Raw genomic sequence first — 23076 nt, forward strand, 5'->3', positions numbered from 1 at the left:
TTCATGTGTATATTTTCACAAATATATTTTGTATTTTTTCTTGATATACTATCATTGGTGTTCATGGCACTATGGCACAAAAAGTTCTGAAATACCAACTTGTGTGTAGAAAATGGGTATTAAGCTCCATGTGGGTGTTACACCAGAAGATTTTTAGATATTAGAATAAATACTGTGTTATGGGCTACCAAGCCGTTGGTAATGTTTAATGGTGTTACACTATCACAAAGAAAGCTTCAGTGGACTACAGTGAAATATCTCATTAAAATCTCATTAATATCTCATTTCAGTTCACACAGGACCTGATATAGTGCTGACTAAGATAATCAGCAGCAACTGGATTGTTTCCTGCCTTTTACCTCATTTATGCTTTAGGTCTAAAGAATCAGTGGAGATGAAGGTGAATGAGGGTATACAGAGTAACATGTTTCTATGTAGCCACGCCCACACAGGAAGTGACGAAATGCTTAAGGGGCGCTGGCGTGAGTGGAAGGAGTGCTATTGTTTGTTTTTATTTTTTCCCCCCCCAGAATATTATGTAGATAATAAATACACAAGACATCGTTGTTAATCAGTATCGGTTATATTTACCGGAAGTCGTTACAGTTGTTGTTTTTTTTATTCCACACAGTGTTTCCTGTCATGTAGCCGCGTGCGCGTTTTAAGAAGTCAGCCGCGGGAAAGTTTGTTTGCGTTTTAGCTTGTTACTAAGTATCTGAGCTAGCAAAATAGCAAGATAAAAGTCTCCCAGTTTGTAAAACACGCCTGGAATCTGAATTCTGCTTTTTATTTGTTTTCTGTGAGCAATATTCCTGTGTAAAGGAGAAAAAGGGGTGTATACAAACCGTCTTTAGACTTCTCTTCAGCTGGTTCCAGGAGGTGAGCATGGCTTTGTTCGTTGCTGTACATGTTGCTCTTGCACTAAATAATTACTGAAGTTTGCATGGGGTAAATACTATTTAGCAAATATCTCAGTGAAGTTTGCAGTTGCATTATGTGATCTTAAATGCTGTCCATTTTGTGTTATACCACGTGCTCTGGGCTTGTAAAAACAAATAATAAGAAATGCATTTATTTATTTATTAAAATAAAATGTCCATCACATCCTAAGGTGCATTGGTGATTTCGCCATCCTTCCTGTCTATCGCACCATTTGTGAAATGTGTTTTTTTTTTTTTTTTTTAAAAATGCTGCGAGAGTTATATAAACAGACTGCAAAAGGAAGGTGTGCGCCCGGAAGTGCTTCTTTGGGATCTTCCGGTCTGGTGCTTGTTTTCTCGCCTGCCCTTATTTTTCAAATCACTGCTAGTTGTGTGTAATCTGAGAGAATTTTTTATCAGCATTATTTTAGGGCTTCCAAGGTTTCGTTTTATTTATTTGTTTGTTTATTTATTTATTTATTTAAGCACTCAGTTTGATCAGCTTTATATCTTTTACATTTTTATATATTTTTAAAGGGTAATTTACCAGTAAAACAAAAATCAATTGTTGTATTTGGAAAACCTGTTAAAGAAAGATTTCTCAGAGAAATAACAAAAATACGACACTAAGCAACAAATTAGAAACAGAATCACTGAAGACATCACAAATACTTCAATATAAAAACATTTAATGAGTTTTCCTTTAGGTCACATGCCATAATATCCCAGATTGTTTGATTGACAAGCTGTCGCAAGATAAACGCATTATTGTGCACGTCTATCTGATGTAACTAGTAAGTGTTTGAGAGGGCTGGGTATCGATGAGAAACTGGCAGAGGCGAAGATTTGTTAAAAAAGGAAGGCAACTGGTGTATTTTTCCTTAAATAAATGTTTAACTGCCGCAGGGCACCACGATCTCTGGTTTGATTCTGAGCTCTGGTTACTGTCTCTGTGGTGTTTCCCATGTACTTCCTGTGTCTGGGTTTCCTCCCACTTCCCAATAACATGCAGGTGGACTGGCAAATCTACATTGCCCCTAGCTGTGAATGTGTGTGTGTCCTGTGATGCGTCCCATCCAGGGTGTATTCCTGCCGGACACCCAGTGTTCCCAGGATGGGCGCCATATCCATCACAACCCTGACCAGGATAAAAAGGTTCCTGAATATGAATACTGAATAGGAAAGAATGAAAACTGCTGCACATACAGCCATAGATAGAGTGTAGAGCGACGCTCATGTTGGTTTTCGTTTTGTTTTTATTGTTTTCCATCCTTTACATAGGAAATGCTGTATGCTTTTGCATTTAAATACTGATCATAAAACAAAACCTTCTTGTCTTTTCTGTTTGTTTATTACCTGGCTAGGAGGTATTTTACCAGAAAGCATGTTTCATTGGTTTTCCTGTCCACTGTCCATGATTACATTACTGTCATGCAGCCAGTGATGCAAAAGAAGTTTGAAGGGGGCAGTGACCATAGAAATATGCTTTAAAGATAACTTTTAGTGAGAACATTATGTTCAATGAATTATTTTCAAATGCACATTTCCAATAATTCTTCTTCTTTTTTTTTTTTTTTTTTGTCTTTCTAGCTGCCATGTCTGTGACGTTCAAGTCAGAGGCTGAACCGATAGATATAACCAGTGCAGCTCACCGTAAGGCTGAAGGAAAGCAGCTCAAAAAGCCTCTGAAATCCCTGGTGGAGCCGCTGCTGCTGGCGCCACAGCTGCTCGCTGGGCTGGGGCAGTATGTATGCAGTGTGTGCGGTGACACGTTTGGGTCGCTGGCACAGTTGGCCAGACACGTGCAGTTCCACGATCGCGACCGGCCGTTCCCGTGTGCTGTTTGTGGCAAGCGTTTCCTGAGCCGCAGCCACCACGACGAGCACCAGCGAGTGCACACAGGAGAGCGGCCCTTCCCCTGCGACCGCTGCGAACGCTCCTTCACCACCCACCACAACCGCAAACGCCACCAGTTGATCCACGACAAGGAGGAGGCATACCGCTGCACTGTGTGCGGCGTGCTCTTCTGCCAGGACCACCAGCTCGGCAATCTCAGCGGCATCATCCGCGTGCTCAAGCAGCACGAAAACACGAAACCAGGGCGCGTTATGGGAATCAAAACCAAGATCAAGCTCGAACCAAATTCTACAAACGAACAGGAGAAAAACATCAAGAAGAAGAAAAAGCATAAGCGTCAACATTTTGAAGAAGACTATTCCCATTTTGCTGAAGAAGAAGATAGCAGAATGTCATTCCACGCTGACGTCTCACAGGTTCCTTACAATAAAGAGGCACATTTTCCTGAAGCATTGCACAGAGCAACTCCAAGGATAAAGAAGATTGCCTATGACATGGAGGTTATTCTGTAAGCCACAGGTTCCTGAAGTATTCCCTGTCCTCCATATTTTAGTGTTTTCTCTGCTTTCAACACACCTACATAGCTAACCCCTAACCCTAACCCTGAGTTGAACTGAATGTGTCAGAGGAGCGAAACACTAATGTGCAGGACAGGCAGTTCTCCAGGACCAGAGTTGGGAAGAGGTACTGTAAACCATCCCCTGATGATGCAGTAGTGTGAAATGGGGATTGTGTGGTGCATCGTAGCACTCTAAAATAGGATGAAAACAGTAATTAGTGCAAAAGCAGGATAAACATTTAGCTGTATCATTGTTTTTTGATTGTACTGAAACAAACTAACGTTTATAAAATACTACAACGCTGTGACACAAATAGAAATGAATTGACTGGTTGGACAATTCGTTGTGTTTTTTTTTTTTTTTTTTTTTTTTCCCAGATTGTATTTTTGTGACAACACTGATCATTTTGCTTTCACACTTATGAACTTTGTGTTTGCTTTTCCTTTTGACACTTTTTTTTTTCTTACATATATGAAATGGACCTAATTCCTCCTACATAATTATGGTGCATGATACACTAGTGTATTTAGTTACATTGAATAATTATATCTAACACAAAATTCCTTATTCAGCTACTGTGTTCGATATGCCAAGGGTGCCATGTGCGGTATCTTCTTTTTCTTCTTCCATCTTGTAGACCTCTGACTTGTGGGGTAAGAGAAATCAAAATAAATTTAGTTTATATGACAGGTTTACGTGTTTGTCATTTCACAAAGGCATTCTTGAATATGATGGTAGGCCTTGCACCCATTCTATCATTTTTTCATATACGTAGTAGTAGGTTTAATGATCAGAAGAGCAGTAATGCTCTCAGTCCTTTCTTAGGAAAATTGCTCAGATCCTTACACTTGCCCATTTTTCCTGCTTCCAACACATCAACCTCGATAACTGAATGTTCACTTGATGCCTAATATATCCCACCCCATGACAGGTGCCATCGTAACGAGATAATCAATGTTATTCACGTCACCTGTCAGCGGTTTTAATGTTATCCCTGAGTGGTGTATATGAGGTCATCATATAGCATCATAAAATCCCTTTGTTGAACATTACCATTGAAAAAAGCTTTCAGATGATTGTTAACCTGCAAAAGTCAGATAATGGATATTAGAAAAATACATAAGCAGTTCTAATATAGCATTAACCACAGTATAGGCCACAGTATAACACATATCTGAAACATTTGTCAGGAATTGCACCCGTGAGCACTATGTACACGCAGTGATGTTGGATGGCGATGGTGAAAGAAAGGGGTTTAACAGATTCTTGGGGAAGTTTAAAACTCACCACTTTCAAAGGAACAAGCTGTTTTAAGGGGATCTTGTGAAGGGTAATCGAGCATCAAAAATTCTGCTTAGTACTTGGAAATTTCAAACAACCTCATTGCCTCTGCCAGGAGGTTCTGACTTGGTCATAGACAGAGCTTTCCATATTATGATGAGGCAAACGAGTACAATTCTGTAAATTAACACAGAAATTGTTTAAGAAACACATAATCCTTTTTGTGCTAATGTTAACCCGACAGCAAACCTGTAGTCTGCACTGAAGAAAGTGGCCTACATGCACAAACCTGAGATTATAAAGGAGCTGAAAAAGTTGTGCGTGCAGGAATGAACCAAGAACCCTCCACAACACCCCTAGATGGACATTACAGGAAGAAACTTGGTGCTGCTATTTATTTTATTTATGTCATAACTGTACAATACACCTGTATAAGAATATCCTCAAAATAACACTTATGGTCTGTGTTAATACTGAAAATAGTCAGAATTCCCATCTCTAGGGGTTTGCTGATTATATATTTTTTATTAATTTGGTTTGTGGTGTGTATACACGTGAGTAACACTTGTTCAACAAGAACAGTATAATGTGGATGTTTAGCAGTATAATGGGATTTGCTATTATAGAGGATATATTGAGCTCACTGTTGTCATAAATAATTAATTTTCCTTTTGATATACACTATATGGACAAAAGTATTGGGACACATGACTATTACACTCATATGTGCTTCTTGAGCATCCCATTCCAGATTTAGCCCAAGCCTTGCTGTTATAATAAGCTCCACTCTTCTGGGAAGGCTTTCCACTAGATGTTGGGGCGTGGCTGTGGGGATTTGTGTTCATTCAGCTACAAGAGCATTAGTGAGGTCAGGCACTGATGTTGGTGAGGAGGTCTGGGGTTCAGTCGGTGTTCCAGTTCATCCCAAAGGTGTTCAGTGGGGTTGAGGTCAGGGCTCTGTGCAGGACACTCGAGTTCATCCACTCCAACCTTCACACACCACGTCTTCATGGACCTCACTTTGTGCTCAGGGGGACTGTCATGCTGAAACGGATTTGGACTAGACCTTGTAGTTCCAGTGACAGGAAATTGTAATGCTACAGCATACGAAGACATCCCATACAATTGTGTGCTTCAAACTTTGTGGCAACAGTTTGGGGAAGGCCCACATATGGGTGTGATGGGCAGGTGTCCACAAACGTTTGACCAATTAGTGTAGCCTTACTAGAACTGTTGTGTTATGAAATTGCTCTTTCTTTCTTTGGGACAATTTAGGTCTTGAGTCACTAGATGGCACTCTTGCACCTTTAAATGACTAATACTGCTTGCAAGTACAATCGAATTGAATTTTTCAAATTTGTCCCATTAAAGTTCGCAGAAGTTAATGTTTCAGTGATGGAGTCAGTAAGGGACCGTCTACAAAGTGCATGACCTAGGCACCTATGTGGGACTGTACCACTATGATAGTCCTCTATAAGATATCTGATGTATTGTACTATTCGGTTACAGCATGGATTCAGTACAGTGGGATGTAAGACTCAAGTGCAATATTACACTAAAGTCTTACAGAAGAAGTACAGGAATTAAAGTCATTTAAAAAATCACTAAAAATACAGAAATTGAGATTACCAGATTTTGAAGGTTGTAGTAGTGGGATGTAAGACTCACAAGAATTGCAGTGTTCCATTACATTAAATTACACTGCATTACTGTATGAGTACAGTAGTAAATTATATTCTTTTTTTTATTTTATTTTATAGCATATATATTATTTGTTTTGCTATTGTTTTGGGGGGAAAAAAGAGATAAAAGCAGAAAATATAATTTAAGGTAAAAAATAAAAAATAAAACCAAGTGCACTGCATTAAAAATCAGAATTTTGATTCAAAAGAAGTATTTCATTACATTTTAATGCTGTTCTTTAAATGAGTGATTACACATATAAACCTCAATGTGCCATATGAACTTCTATTACTCTTAGCAATAGAGCAGTGATTTTATTAAAAAAAAAAGTGTTTTTATTGTTAAAATATTTCTGCAAACAAATAGAATTAAAATTCAACAATTTTTTTGAATTGCAAACTTTTTTCAGCTCCATAATACACTTGTTCTGAGACAAATGCTTAAATTACTATTATCATTTGTACATAATTTTTCACAGTATTTGTACTAGTAAGAAATGAAAAGTATTGACTATTGCACTTTTAACATCTTGTGAAATTTCATGTCAGTAACATAGATTTGTCCACCTATAAATGTAAACATTAATTATAAAACTGCCCAGAACCCTGAGTTCAAAACAACAAATTTTTGCCTTACCTGATAGGAATATGTATTTTGGTAATTACTGGTAAGTATTTTATGTCAAACTTTCCAGATTTAAGCAAATGCACTTGTAAGGATACATTTTTTCTGCCTGTTTGTTTGTTTGTTTTCCGGACAAATCTAAAACTAGCTAATTTTTGTATAGAAACAAAGTTTTAACATGAAAGAAACATGAAGTATTATGTAACTTGAAATATTAGTATTATTAGTTCATTTTTAAAATTGCTTTACTGTTTAGTGTGTCATGATTGGCACACAAAAAAAGTTGATGACTAAAAGATGAGTAGAAATTCATATGCTTCATTTAAACTGTGTAAGTGTATCTCTTTCAGGAAGACATTCTAATGCATGTTATCTCAGTGGAGGTTTTTCAAAGAAGAAAGGACGCACTGAGCTTTGGGGTCCTGCTGCTTCAGTCTCCTCCACTGAGGGTCTAACAATACCTAGAAACAGAGAAATTGGACTTTTGATTTGCATTATTTAATATAAGCCTCAGTAGGCTACTAGTGCATATGAAATATATTCAAGCAATAGTAATGTTATACTATTGAGTACTGAGTTGTAATTCAACTACAAATTATGAATATACTTTTATTACACACACACACACACACTGTATATATATAAAAGTTTGTGGACACCTGACCATCACACCCATATGTGGGCCTTCCCCAAACTATTGCCCCAAAGTTTGAAGCACACAGTTGTATGGGATGTCTTTGTATGCTGTAGGATTACAATTTCCTGTCACTGGAACTACAAGGTCTAGTCCAAATCTGTTTCAGCATGACATCCCCCTGAGCACAAAGTGAGGTCCATGAAGACATGGTTTTGAGAAGGTTGGAGTGGATGAACTCGAGTGTCCTGCACAGAGCCCTGACCTCAACCCCACTGAACACCTTTGGGATGAGCAGGAACACTGACTGCACCCCAGACCTCCTCACCAACATCAGTGCCTGACCTCACTAATGCTCTTGTAGCTGAATGAACACAAATCCCCACAACCACGCTCCAACATCTAGTGGAAAGCCTTCCCAGAAGAGTGGAGCTTATTATAACAGCAAGGCTTGGGCTAAATCTGGAATGGGATGTTCAACAAGCACATATGAGTGTAATAGTCATGTGTCCCAATACTTCTGTCCATATAGTGTATATCAAAAGGAAAATTCATTCTTTTGCCAAAATCGAGCTCTACATATCCTATGGTCAGGTGTCCCAATACTTTTGTCATGCTGTCATGCTGTCATGCTGAAACATATATATATATATATATATATATATATATATACATATATATATGTGTGTATATATATATGTGTGTGTGTGTATTATTATTATAGTTGTTATTATTAACCATCTCAAATACAGATAGGTTCTCAACAGTTGAGCCATTAGTCATAAAACTGCAGCTGTGTTTTACCGCACATTCCTTAAAACAAAGTGACACAAACCTGCACAGACTCTACAGGCGAAAATGTTCTGGCGCATCCTCCAGACCCCAGACACACAGCTGAGAACTGCCAAACACACAGAGGAGTCTGCAGACTCTAAAAGAACACACCTATTATTGATTACTGGGGAATTCAGCATCCATCCACCATGCATGATGTTACCGGATATCAGCTCGCACAAGGGTTTGTTTATTAATGGACTGGAAGCAAACGTTCCATTACACATGTTACGAAATAAAGATCAAGTCTGGACGCTTGAATTGAAGAATGAATATTTGTCCTGCTGGAGATCACGCACCGTGCGTGTAGGATGAATGAATAAAAGTTTGACATGTTGATATTTGTCATTGTGGCAGGACGTCTATATTCATTGTGTAGGCCTACAAGGTTCTGCAGAGCAAAAAAGTTGCATGTGAGAGACTCTGTTCAAACAAAAAAAATATAATTAAGACAAAGAAAATCTGAGTAAACACAAATACAGTTTTTTAAATATAATCATTTGATTTATTGAAGAAAAAAGTTATCTAACAACAAATGTGTGAAACTGACTTTATACCTCCATGACACTGTATCTACAAAGACACCTTACTAATTATGTTTGTACATGAGTGTGTATATGATACATTCAGACATAATATTTGTTATGTATATTGTTATAGAGTTGCCTTGATTGGACATTGGCTGGTCTACACTCTAGAGTCTGCATGGTGTGCAGCTGAACAAAGTCTTTGTGAGTCAATCTAGAGCTCAATTTCTTGAAGTCACACCAGCAGTCTGAATCATTTCAAAACGTTTCCATATTTCCCCCTAGATGCTGAGCGACGGGAATGTATAACGTGTCAGCTGCTGTTACTGGTTGGTTACTGAGCTATACTTCAATTTTTTTTTCCAGGGAAACCCCCAGTAACACTGTCAACGAAGATGAATCAGAGTAAAACACAGTCTGCCACGACATCTCTAGCTTTCACACACACACAATGTAGTGAAGCCAGTATGCAAATAGAGTGTAGACCAGCCAGTGTCCAAAAGTTTGTGGAGTTGAATTGAGTTGTTCCCCACTTGCTGCTATAACAGCTTCCACTCTTTTAAAAAGGCTTTCAAGCAAATGAAAGGACTCATTACTACTTTGAATAATATGCATGTCAGGCTATATTTGGTCATGTTAGCCACATTTGTCTTAACAGTGGCGTGTGTCTTAATGCTAAAATGTTATGGCTGCATTTTACATGCTCTGCAGTATTGAACTATCTGATCTGGTGGCGATTTAGGGACAACATCTTCTCAAATCCGATGCAACTTACCATTCCAGCTAGGAATTTCAGGTAACGTTGCAACTGTTAAAAATGTTTTGAAACTCATTTCTCTACTTTACTTTTATGTTGTATGGTTATTGGTTTTTAACATATATATATATATATATATATATATATATATATATATATATATATATATATTTACATTGTTAAAATATTTGTAGTATTTTTTTAAACCAAATGTGTTGCAGCTTACCATTAACTTAGGGTAAACTAGGGTTAACTACACTGCCCTTTTATGGCAAATGACATTAGGATTTGTTACTCTACGTCACACTCCTTATAGTTGTCTTCAATGAGTAATTAGTGAAACTTGATCTTCAGAAAAATTCTGTCAAAGGCCAACAAGCTGCTTTGTCAAATGTTGCATATGAAAGAGACTGGAACACCTCAACACATTCATGATGGTAAGAAGATGAATATTTGACTGACTAATTACAATTAACTCAACAATTTGTAAGGGTTTCTGAATAACTACTGTTAAAATTAATCTTTAATGCCTCTTGTTCTTAAAGAGGTTTTATCTGCAATTGTTTGATGTAGGGGTTTAACTATTAAGGGTTTCCACAGAGGGACAATTTCCCTTTAGGCTAACATATTTCTTGATTAATTTTTAAATTATATGTGTGTTCTGTAAACATGAACACATTCTGTGAAGCATTTCCAGTTCAGCACATTGAAGTCTTTTGATGCAGCTTTGGACAGGTCAGATTTCCCTCGTGGTCTTTCTGTGCACCACAGACAGGATACAGGCCAAACAGGGAACTGTGCCTGTTTCCACCAAAATCCTTCAGGGTTCTAGGTTTTTATCTTTTTCTAACATGTGTAATGTAACATGTTTTCAATCCATTAATAACCAAACCTGTGCAAAAACAAAACCAGTGGATATCTGGCAACATCATGCATGGTGGATGGATGATTAATTCCCCAATAATGAATAAGAGTTCTGTTATTTTTAGAGTCTGCAGACTCCGGGGTGTGTTTGGAAGTTCTTAGGTATGTGTCTGAGATCTGGAGGATGCTCGCAAATTTCTTCACTCGTGGAGCCAGTGGAGGTTTGTGTCACATTTTCTTTCAGTAATGTAAAGGAAAACAGGTATAGTTTTAAAAATCGTGGTGTAACTACTCAGAATTTTATCTGTGTTTGAAATTTGCACATGGATTTGTCTTAAATTGTATTGGAAGTACTTTGTTATAGTAATAATAATAATAATAATAATAATAATAATAATAATAATAATATATGCAGAAAATAAAATCATAAATAACTGAATATCTGATATGCCAAACATGAGAGATCAGAAAGAGCTAACAATCATTTATATGTACAGTTTTGGCATTGAACATATTCTGAATAGGGCCTACTGCCACTTCTGTTCCTTTTTATACTAGCTGGCTGGATATATTTCATGTTGTGTAAAGGACTAAATTACACTGGAAATGGGCTTTTGCAAAACTATGTTATATTAAAAATGAGAATATTTATTACATATCATATCATCAAATAGTGTATTGGAGATGTGTAAGCATGGATTTGTTGGTGCAGAACTGCAGAGCAACTGAGTAAAAGTTTTGTTATACATTGTGACAGGATGTTTGTATTCATCATGTAGGCCTACAAGGTTCTTCAGAGCAAAAAAAAGTTGCATGTGAGAGACTCTGTTCAAACAAAGAAAATGTATTGACATGAAAAATATGAGTAAACACAAAATACAGTTTTTAAATTTAAGCATTTGTATCTAACACCATCTGCCTCTGTGTAAATGTGTGAAAATGTCATTCCCTCTTTAGTTATTTAAGCGATTAAGCAAATTTAATTGATAATCATTTTCAATAAGACTGGACATACCCAGGCTTGACTACTGCCAGTCCTATTAAATCTAAACATCACTTAAACAGACACTTTACAGCAATGTAAAATAGGCTAAAAGTGAGCACATTATTTGTGGAAGAGATGAGAAAGAAATTTATTGAAAAATATCAGTTGGAAAGGGTTACGAAGCCATTTCTATTGTTACATGCAAAAACAGGAGGAAATCAGGAGGGGGCAAATAGTTTTTCCCAGCACTGTACCAATACAGTAGCCTACAGTAAGATTCCAGTTTGAGGTTGGATTAAAGGGTCAGCTGTATTTCGCCACTCCTGATGTTCAAGGACCAACACGCAGTTACAGGCAAGAGCGTCTGGGAGATATCGAGTGTTTCTCGGTTATATAACACTGATTTATTTGTTAAATTACAGGTTTTTTGCCCTCTACACCGCCCTCAGTACAAAATCTATATCATATTACATATTTTGTCCCTACGGTGCTTAAATATTTGCTTTGTAAGTTGCTTGATTTTATTGTAGTAAGTATTAAATATAAGGTATGTAATAAGATCAGTATAGTAATACTGGAAGTAATTACTACTTAATTATAACCCAATGCTTTCATTTCATCATGTTAATATTGTTTGAATATACTGCATCTTATTTAATATGTAGGTCTAACAGGATTGAATATGATGTACATACAGTATTAAGTAATGCAAATGAAAAGTCCAAAAAGTTTCTCTCTTTTTAGGTATTGTTAAACTCTCAGTGGAGGAGACTGAACCAGCAGGACCCCAAAGCTCAGTGCGTCCCTTATTCTCAACACAGTCATGAAACACCTCCTCTGTCATAACCTGTGCTGCAATGATCATGTCTCCCTGAAGGAGATACAATTCTACAGTTTAAATAAAGAAAATGAATTTACTGTCTGTGTATTTCTTCAACTTCTATCCACCAATCTTATTTTGTGTAACCATAAAGCAACTAATGTACAAAGAATATTAATTACAGCTCCACGTGTTGCATATATAATATTATAATATAATATTATATATAACAATGAATATATTATATTCCTTAACCCCATAGTACAAATGTAAATAGTTTTCAGCATGTATAGAATAATATTACTATATAAGTATAGTACAAATTGACAGTAAAACATTATCACAACACAACAAAAACTCAAAAATAAAATGCACTGCAACTAACTAACATGCTTCTCACTGCTAGTTTCCAGTTATCTCCTTTTTTTTCAGAATAGGAACAGATGGTAAATACACAATACATGATATAAAACTTTGCATACTACAATCATACATACATTGGACCCTACCTGAATAAAAGCAATGGAATGCAACAAGTTATAGTCAGCCTCATGTCTGTCTGCACTCACCGAGATACACACCCTTGAAGACATGAAGAAAGGTTTAACAACGTTGTTACAGGAGACTGCTGGCTGCTTTAACTGCATTGATTAAATATGCATAAAAATCTATGGTAAAATATCTAAAAGGCACATGTGACATTTAGCAGTTTTCAACGCTTACTAAACATTTTCAGAGGCATTTCCTCTTTTTAATGCTCCTGGAACAGAAACTGCCATCAGCTCTACATGATACACACTGATCATATCACAAGTGAGGCAACTGCTACACTAAAAGTTCCTCTTTAACAGAAAATCAAAACAAACACACATACATACACACACAAGGACAACGTACACAAATTTATCCACGAGAGTCGAAATGAAACCAAAACCATATTATCTGGTTAATAATCTGTAATGGGCTTAACATGAACCCAATGTAGGAGCTGAATAGTTTGTGTAAAGCGAGATTTTACACACACACACACACACACAGTATATGGCGCGAGATGCCTACAGTATCCAGTAGAAATTTTAGGTCGATCCTTTCACCCAACCGCTGGATTACACATATCTGATAGTTTAGTTGGGTTATTTGCTTCATTATTAGGGTAATTTGGTACAGTGTGGACAACTGACCATAACATCCGTATATTGGTCTTCCCCAAACTGTTCCCACAAAGTTGGAAACACACACTTGAATGTCTTTGCCATAGCATTAAAATTTCCTTTCACTGGAACTAAGGTGTCCAAACCTGTTCCATTATGACAATACCCCTGTGCACAAAGCGAGCTCCATGAAGACATGGTTTGCCAAGGTTAGTGTAGAAGAACTCGAGCGGCCTGCACAGAGCCCTGACCTCAACCCCACTGATGAAGTGGAACACCTGGGACGTGCCTTCTTGCTGAACATCTGTGCCCAATCTCTGGTGCTCTTGTGGCTAAATGGGCAAATCCCCACAGCTCTGGTCCAAAAGCCTTCTTAAAGGAGTGGAGGCTGTTATAGCAGCAAGTGGGGAACAACTCAATATTAATGCCATTGGTTCAATGGTGAAGTGTCCATAAACCTTTGGCCATTGGCTGCTCTACACTATTTTGTATATTGTTTGTGTGTGTGTGTGTGTGTGTGTGTGTGTGTTGCCCTGCAATGGACTGGTATCCATTCCCTGCCTTGTGCCATGTGTTCCTGGAATAAGCTCCATATGACAGTGAATGTCACTGTTGTGCTATTATAGCGGACCATGTAGTGTGTGTAATATAATTATTGTGAATTATTGTCTGAACATATACTACCTACCAATGATGTTTAATCATAAAACAAACTGTTCATGTTTCTAAGAAAAATGAAACAAATTTCAATCAGTGATCACAGAGGATTCATCGTCTTGATGATGGAATTGTGTAGGTTTATTCATACCAAAGTTCAAACAACAAAGTTCTTGGGTTTGAGATGTTCTGTGGTCTGCATCTGGCATAAAAAGTTTAAATATGCTCAGACAAGTTTTACAACTGGTTCCCAACAAAGGCCACATTTGCTCATACAAAGTGTGTGACTCAGAACTAAGCAGTAGCACATTAAACATAGAAGCTAAAGGGACAATCTTTATAACCTATAAACCCTATATTTTGGGAGAAAGTGTTAAAACATTTTAATGATTACTGTAGAAAAAATAATACGGTAAATATATTATACAATATACAATATTTTATACAAATACTTTAAGAGGCTGTGCTACACCTCCATCAGCCAGCAGAGGGCCGCAGCGGCACGCAGTGAGAGCAGCAGTGCTGGAGAACTCAGTTACCCAGAATTCCCCAGGCTGATTAACCTGGATTGCCTGCACCTGCCAGGCAGGATATTTAAGGCCAGCTTTTGACAGAGTCCTTCGTCGCACCTTTGTAGAGGGGTGACTGGTACGGTATGTCAGGGCTTTGGCAGAGGAAAGAGTAAAAGAAAAGCAGAAAGAAAGTGAAGGAAAGAAGGGACATGAGAGATTTAAGGCATGGCCAGGAAAAGAGAAAGAAAATAAGACACAATTGAAAAGAAGAGAGAACTAACATTAAAAAGCATCTCTGGGACAAAAATAGGGAAAACTAACCCCCCCCCGCCGAATATTTCTAAGTTGCAGGGGTCTATTTCCCTTTTTAATGTTTTATTTGTCCTTATTTAGTAAGGAAGGGTCCTTTTGTTTGATTACGCCATTTTGGCATCTCCTTTGTTTTCGCCTCTTTTTTAACCTGGGGCGCAGTAGTAGCGCGCGCATCTCTGAGCTGGTTGCTGGTTCGAGTTCCGCTCGTGTCTCTTTTTCAAAGTACACAAAACACACTCAAACCCTTCCCTAAACCTTCATCTTACCTAAACCCTGCTTGCCCATTTATTTATAAGCAAGCATGGGTTTTCAGCCTGCAGTTGGGACCACACTGAACTGTTCTGTTATATACATAAAACATAAAATTCTATATTATAGATCTGAGAAATGTATCTATGGGGAAAAAATTACAGTATAGAATATTATGCACTTACTATACAGTCTCTTCTGGAAATATTGGAATTGAGGCCAATTCTTTTGTTTTTTTCTTTGCACTGAGGACCTCTAGATAGATAGATTTTTATACTGGGACTGTATTATTATACAGTAATACACTATTATACATACTATAAAATTTGTAATAGAAATGTAATATAAATTTAAGAAAATGTATATCTACATAATACAGGAAAACAATACTCAAGAAAAGCAGTCAATCCCTGCTCCCCTTGAAAATGGTAAAAAGGTTATAGGTTACAGAATACTGACAATGATCTCAAGCCAAGAAAAACAATCACAGAGCAACAAGTAACAAACAGAAATGAGTGAGTATAAAGTTGTGTGTGTTGTCTCGGCTGAAATGAGGCATGCCATGATCATCAAATGAGCACCAAGTTGATGAAATGAGCGCAGCAGGACGGATGGAATACTGGCACTGGAGTGGCATCAAGGTTGGGATACACAGACACAAACACAGAGACACACAATACAAGTCTGGTGAATACAAGTTGAATAGAAATCAGCAGTAAATTGTCATCTATTTACAGAGATATGATATTCTCATTACACGTCTTGACAGAGGAGGTGTCTCATGTGGTGTCTGTGGAGAAGAAAGGACGCACTGAGTGTTGGGTCTCTGCTGGTTCAGTCTCTTTCACTGAAAGTCTAACACCTAGAAACAGAGAAATTGGACTTTTGTTTTGCATTACTTTAACTTAAATACTTACTGCAATACGCCAAAGCTGACATTTTGCATTTACTGCTACAAAATATGAACTGATGTGTTTTATAAATAACAGTCACATGGATAGAAAAAAGAGGAGCGCTGAAAGACATATTGGCATTAAAACAGTATAATTTATCTGACCATCACACATCAAATATGTTAAATTCATGCATTTTTCTCTGGTTTGTTTTCACTAGGATAGGTTAAACAAATGAGAAATGAAGCAGGTGAAAGTATTTGCTGTTGCCTTCCAGTAGTCCAAGTACAGTTTTCAGAGCAATGATAGAAAGTAGACCTACAGACTGCATAGTGGAAGTAAAAAGCTGTTTCCCCTCCAACAGTTTAAATAAAATTAAGATTTTACAAAGATTTTCAGAACTCTAACAATCGTGAAGAAGTCACATCTCACAGTGTAAGATTATATATTGCATGACACCATTTGCTTCCAGTATTTTGTCAGCTCTAACCTGCAGTCTTTTCCATTTCACTCTCATCCTGTTTTATGCAGTGTTTCAGCCATTTGTTTGTCACCGTAACTACATCTGTTCCCTTATTAAGAGATTGGCTTCACTAGGAGGTAGGATTTTTCAAACCAAAAGAAACCTGCTTCTGTTTCTGCAGGTAAAACCAGAAGGTTTCAGTTATAGTTTTATCTCAAAGTGGTTTATTACCTACCTATTTTTGTGAATTATTGTTTGGAAATTTAAAATAAGCTTTTTTGTACTTGAATGCATGATAATTCTTAAGATATTGAGGGTGGACAGTACTGTACATGCATGCATGCATATAACAAAATTACTCAGGCTTACAGACATGACACTTGTCAACTGTGTAAACATCAAATTTAAATGAACAGACCTTCTTCTCCAGACTCTTCTGAGCTCTCTGCCACTGCAGCCCCATCATGCCTTTCTCCTGTACAGTGAAGAATTATGATGAAAAAAATGAAGTTTTCAGACACTTATTAAAATGACTAAAATGCCTCAAGCTGTGTAGTAAATTAATTCATGTATGTGGCTAAAACCTGAAGTGTATATTTTACTGTTTTATTGTACTTATGAAGTGCTTTGCAGTGTAAAGCGTTTCAGTCACATTATTTCACCCTCTTTGTTTTTCTCATCATTACATGTTAATTTTACTTTTTTTCAGTGCAGGAGCACAACAATGTTTTGAAGAGATTGATCAATATTGCTATGTCTCATGAGAAAATGCAGATAAGCCATATTAAATAAGCAGATAACAGATATGCTACTATTGCTGTGTGCATCAGAGGCTGTAATAACAATTTCACGCAACACTTAAAAATGCAGTAAACGTTTTGAAATAATACTGAATTTCTTTTAACATGAATGTTAGAAATGTAACTCTCAGCAGCATTGGTTTAGCTGTGTGCTCACTTCTGAAGACTGAACAGATGGGGAATTCCAGACAAATCCCAGGCACATAACCGGGTAGACCTCCACTAAATTTCATTTTACACTTCCTGAGTGTTAAATGTTATGAATGACTGGGACACACACCTCCACATGCAAAGACGTTCACGAGCATCTCGCAGACCTCAGACACACAGCTGAGCGCTGCAGTGCACACACCTGAGTCAAGGAGAAAACAAATGAACAAAATGAATTACGCCATCATTTGTTCATTTTCCGGCGCGAGCCCCAGATTTAGACAATGACTGGGAAATCAGCCAGGAGTCAGATTATTTTTTGACACAAACCGGCACAAATGAATATAACGATCTTTCTTTGCATGATCATATGGCGTGCTTCATCATCAGCCTACTCCTTTTAAGAACCCAGAAGATTCATCTTACCGTCACAGATGTGCTGAGTGGGTCTAGTCATATTCAGTCTTCCAACACTCGACAGTTGAAATGATTTCTTGTATTTAGAGGAGAAAAGGAATTCGTCTTACAATGGTAGATGCATTGTTTGTCTTGAGACGGTTAATGAATGCTAATACACTGATCGGGCGGTGAGTTTTTATCTGTCAAATGACGACAGACGAGCGTCACGCGCGTCCTTTTAACTCGTCCAGGAAGCGCGAGCTCGCAGCGAGGATGAAACTCCGCCCAAACCAACAGCCTCAAGCCGGGAAGCATAACGCACAGTTTCTTTTTTTTCCCCCTGATACTAAAGTTATGTCAACTTATCTATAAGACTTTTGTCTGGGTATAATTTCTGGGGCACAGATGCATAAAATCCGAGAACACGAATGATGTGAGAAATCTGAAGGCGACATTATAAGTGTCTGCAGACTTTGCTTTCTTTTTAGACTTTGGTTGCTAGTCATCTGAATCAGCTTTAAGGCTGTAGTGCTCACAGGCTGTAGTGTATTACAACTGGGAGACAGAATAAACAAGCACAGCTACAGCCTGCATTTGAGCTACATTTGGGTAAAATGTTCACGAACATAAATCAGTAGATCTATGGGTGATGAGAAAGGATTGTAGTGAATGACTCTTGTAGGTTTATTTTCACAACTCAGTCGAGGTCTATTTTCCTTTTTATATATTTATTATAATGAAAAGGAAAAACATTGATCATTAATTAAAGCCTTAAATATATGTAAGTGTAAATATAAATGTAAGTGACTTCAGTAGCTGAGTAAGGAAGCATGTAGGCTGGGAGTGAGTGAGTGTGTGTGAGTGTGTGAGTGTGTGCTTTTCAGCAGCACTGTCTGACTCTCTGCTTTCCTTCCCCGGTGACACTTTGGCTTCTCGACGTCGGTGTCAGACTACATTCTTAACCCTTTATTCATTTTTAATCCAGCAGTTTATGCTGTTCTCACATGCAATACCAAGATTATTTATCACGAACAAGAAAAAAGTATAGGCAGATCTTTTGAAAGCGCAGCCAGCAATGAACCCTTCATTGCTTTTTGAGACTGAGATTAATGCTGGATTTAGAAACTTGTTTTGATGAAGCAGCACAGCTTTAACAGTGTGGTAAAAACGCTGCTCCCTGATATTGCATGTGTGAACAGCCTAAACTGCTGTATTAAAAATTATTATTATTAAGAATAGTAATGTAAGATCACTAAGAATACGCAGCAGTCCACAAAGCAACTTGTTGGGTTTTGACTGTTTTTCTGGAAAAAAAAACAAAAACAAAAACAAAAAAAAACTGAAGCTCTACATGTCTTCCGTAAGGAGTGTGACGCGTTAAACAACGTCATTACCCATAAAAGGGCAGTGAACATAAACATCCTGTTAACAGGGCGATTGCTATGAGTTATGGATAAGCTGCCACACATCTCGATTAAAAAATACAAATATTTTACGACGCTATATTTTAACAATGCATTTTAATGGGAATTAAAATCCATTCAATTAAACAATGTGGAGGCATAAAAGACAAAATATGAGACATAAAAAAATAATATACCTGTATATGCCAGATTAAAAGACAATAATTATACAATATTAAACTAATCTAGAGAAATGAGTATCAAACCCTTTTTAATGCCTGCACCGGTACCTGAAATTAGCTGGAATGGCAGCCTGCGTTTACTCTGATTCATTTTGTCTCGTATACTATATTTAATTTTTTTAAAAATTGTATTTAACACTTGTTTTGCTGCATATATCACTAAAATAATATAGTATTTAAGTATACTTTACTTATTACTTACAAACTTTTGCACAAGGTCAGTATGACTAAATACATTTTGAAGATAAAAAAGGCCTATATAAATAATGTTGTTGTTAATAATAATAATAATAATAATAATAATAATAATATTATTATTATTATTATTATTATTATTATTATTATTATTATTATTATTATATAAAATTAACATGAACATTTGTAGCAAAGTAACGCATTTTTGTATCCTAATAGTTAGGCTGTTCGAAATACAGCCTATTTATCTCTAACAACATATATACATTGGCACACTAGCTTTTTTTAGTTTTGTAGAGAAAAGAAGCATGCTGGTGTAGCCAGTTCCTTTAGGCCATGACTCTGACTCTGGGTTGTGTTTTGTGAAATGACTGAGGAGTCAGACTGCAGGTTCAACAGTTATTTATTCTGGAAGTGCTCTGAATAAAAGCCATACAAATTCAGCATGTTAGTCATCCTGCACTCACAGAGATACACACCAGTCAAGACACAGAAGAAAAGTTTTAACCAGGTGCTTACAGGAGGCTGCTTTAGCATGCTAACACCTTATAACCGCACTGATTCACAAATACATCTCATGTAACTGACAAATATTACAATATTTAAAAATATATAATAGGCTCTTGTAACATGGACTATTTAATGGTTTTCACCACTTACTGAACATTTTTCATACAAGTTTTCTCTTTTGCTTTTTTTAAAGACTGCGCTCCACTATGAGGACACCACAGATGATGCAACCACAAAACAGTTAAATAAGTTAAATAAATTAAATAATGAAATGATGTGGAGCATCACAAGGAATTACAATGCCACAAGGAAATAAAAGGAAATAAAACTGTGTCCAAATTCCCAGACATGTCATTAAAATGGTTGCCAGTCATCACTGGCAAAAAGAGTTAGTCAGGCTTCTCTAGATTATGATATAAAAACTTTGCTTTTTTGAAGCTGGCGAATCACAGTAGTCCAAAGACATGAACTGTAAATTGAGTAATCCATCCACTACAAAAACTCTACAAAAAGTTCTTGGAAATCAGGCCAATTTTGTATCCAAAATCAGCAGATGGTTTGTGGCAGGACTAACCACTGCCTGGACATGGTTTTGTCCCCAGAAACTGATCATGACTGGCACAGTGGATATTTGTGAGAATCCCCATGCACACACCTCGCCTTCAGCCACTGTTGGAGAGACAGCGAGAGACTCCAGGTGGTTCTTTGCCAACTGAATGGCCTCGTTTGGTGTTTCTGGTTGGTGATGACGAACCCAGTGGGCAGTCTCTTCTGGAAGCTTGCTGATAAACTGCTCTATTACCAACTGCTCCACAATCCTTCTATGGTCCCAATCCTCGGCCAGCAACCACTTCTGACAGTGGAATTGGAGCTGTTGTACAAATGTAAACGGGTCGCCGACCTCACTGAGGGTCAAGGAGCGAAACCCCTGGCGATGTTGCTCTGACAACTGCGAGATGGCTCTCTTGACATCTTCAGATTCCTCTAGCTGCATAATCTCAGTGTGGTGTGAGGGATCTATTGTGTATTGTTCAGCACTCTGAGGGAGAGAGAAAGAGAGAGAGAGAGGTGGATTATTTGTGAATTATTAATACTGTATTGCAATCTACATTGGTTGCCAAAACTAGCTCAGTATATATAATTAATATCTGCTTTGTTAATCTTTACTTTTGTTTGCATTCAGACTTATTTTTGCTCTATTGCAGAACAGGCGACATGTGCACACGTTTGCTTACCAAGCTACCATATCATGCTACCAAGCTATTTCCATTTGAAAACACACCTCACCTTGACCGAATGTACCCAGCTTGGGGAGATGTTAAGGGGAGAGACAACAAGAGACATCAGGTGGTTCTCTGCCATTTGGATGGCCTCGTTTGGTGTTGCTGGTTGGTGATGCTGAACCCAGTGGGCGGTCTGTTCTGGAAGCTGGTTGATAAACTGCTCCTTTACCAAAAGCTCCACAATCCTTCTGGGATCACAATCTTCAGCCAGCAACCACTTCTGACAGTGGTCTTGGAGCTGTTGTGCAAATGCAAATAGGTCGCCGACCTCACTGAGGCTCAAGGAGCGAAACCTCTGGCGATGTTGCTCTGACAACTGCAGGACTGCTGTCTTGACATCTTCAGATTGCATAATCTGAGTGGTGGGTAAAGAAGTAGACAGAGAGAGAGAGAGAGAGAGAGAGATGTGCTGATTATTTTAAAATGAAACTTTTCTGAGCTTTTAACCCAGTTTGTGCCAACATAAAATTAATACTTACACACAGTGTCACACTGGTTAGCTTTGTCTGATGTGGGAGAATCAGTTGGAGAAGCATCAGCTCTCTATCTGGTATCACACCTTCACAGAAAAATAAGAACATATAACCTGTCATTATTTCAAAACTTTACTGCTCCTTATCTGTGACTCATTCTTCTGTTTGCAAACCTGAATCAAGGTGCCATGAACATACATATTAATGCAAATTTGAGCAAGGCAGACGTGGTTGGATGAATGAAGTTGTAGGAAGGACATGAACATTTAACCTGCCCTACTATTTCATATAGTAACAAGCACAATTTAAACAAATCTTTATACCTATTGTTTTGGAGTGGAAATTCTTACATTAACATCTGTACGTATTTTATGAAATATTTTCAACTCATAAACATAGAGGAAACACTAACCATAATCCTATTTGTACATTTAGTACAGTATATGTAATTAATATCTGCTTTGTTAATCCTTACTTTTGTTTGCATTCAGCCTTATTTTTGCTCTATTGCAGAACAGGCTACATGTGCACGGGTTTGCTTATCAAGCTACCATATCATGCTACCAAGCTATTTCCATTTGAAAATGTGTAGAGAGCTCACAATAATAAACAGCTGTGTTTCATTTACAACAGTTAACCGTTTCCCTTTACTATGCGTGACGCTTTAGTCTTAGGATGATTAAAACTTGTGTTATACCACAGTTAACGCATTTACAAAATAAAGCACCAAAAATAAATATATTATAAATTCTTTCGTTCATTTTTTCATAAATCTTTCATAAAAAGAAGGAGAATCACCAAATCTGTAACAGTATTCTGTAAATGACTGAGGTGAATCAACGCACCTCTCCAGCTGAATCCCGACGGGTCCATTCTTCTGCGGTGTCCGATTATTTGTCTTCCAACGTCGTTGTCGCTTTCCGGTTCCGAGTTCACCAGTCGTTCAGCACGTAACTGAGCACCAGAGAAGAGACACGGCACTTATACATGCTCTTGGGACCTGTAAGACTGAGAGCCTCTGCGAGGACCCCCGGCACT

The 23076-nt window shown here is 37.5% G+C and overlaps 2 protein-coding genes across 3 annotated transcripts; one reads left to right on the forward strand and one right to left on the reverse strand.

Annotated features, from left to right (window-relative positions):
- Window positions 1-401: 401 nt before the first annotated feature.
- Window positions 402-4024, forward strand: LOC113530406 (zinc finger protein 250). Of its 2 annotated transcripts, none has more exons than XM_026920337.3 (2): window positions 402-879; window positions 2511-4024. In XM_026920337.3, the coding sequence occupies exon 2, from the start codon at window positions 2516-2518 to the stop codon at window positions 3287-3289; it is 774 nt and encodes a 257-aa protein (XP_026776138.1). In that variant the 5' UTR covers window positions 402-879; window positions 2511-2515; the 3' UTR covers window positions 3290-4024. The 2 variants fall into 2 exon arrangements, with proteins under 2 accessions (XP_026776138.1, XP_053096997.1); XM_053241022.1 differs by lacking the exon at window positions 402-879 and adding an exon at window positions 887-2075.
- Window positions 4025-20724: 16700 nt separating this feature from the next.
- LOC117599258 (uncharacterized) lies at window positions 20725-23047 on the reverse strand. The gene is made up of 4 exons (XM_034311891.2): window positions 22884-23047; window positions 22045-22124; window positions 21570-21920; window positions 20725-21321 (listed from the first exon to the last, which is right to left on the reverse strand). Exons 1-4 carry the CDS (start codon window positions 22909-22911, stop codon window positions 20806-20808), a joined length of 975 nt encoding a protein of 324 aa, XP_034167782.2. The 5' UTR covers window positions 22912-23047; the 3' UTR covers window positions 20725-20805.
- Between the last annotated feature and the right edge of the window lie 29 nt (window positions 23048-23076).

This window comes from Pangasianodon hypophthalmus, chromosome 16 (assembly GCF_027358585.1).
Source record: "Pangasianodon hypophthalmus isolate fPanHyp1 chromosome 16, fPanHyp1.pri, whole genome shotgun sequence".
Lineage (NCBI taxonomy): Eukaryota > Metazoa > Chordata > Actinopteri > Siluriformes > Pangasiidae > Pangasianodon > Pangasianodon hypophthalmus.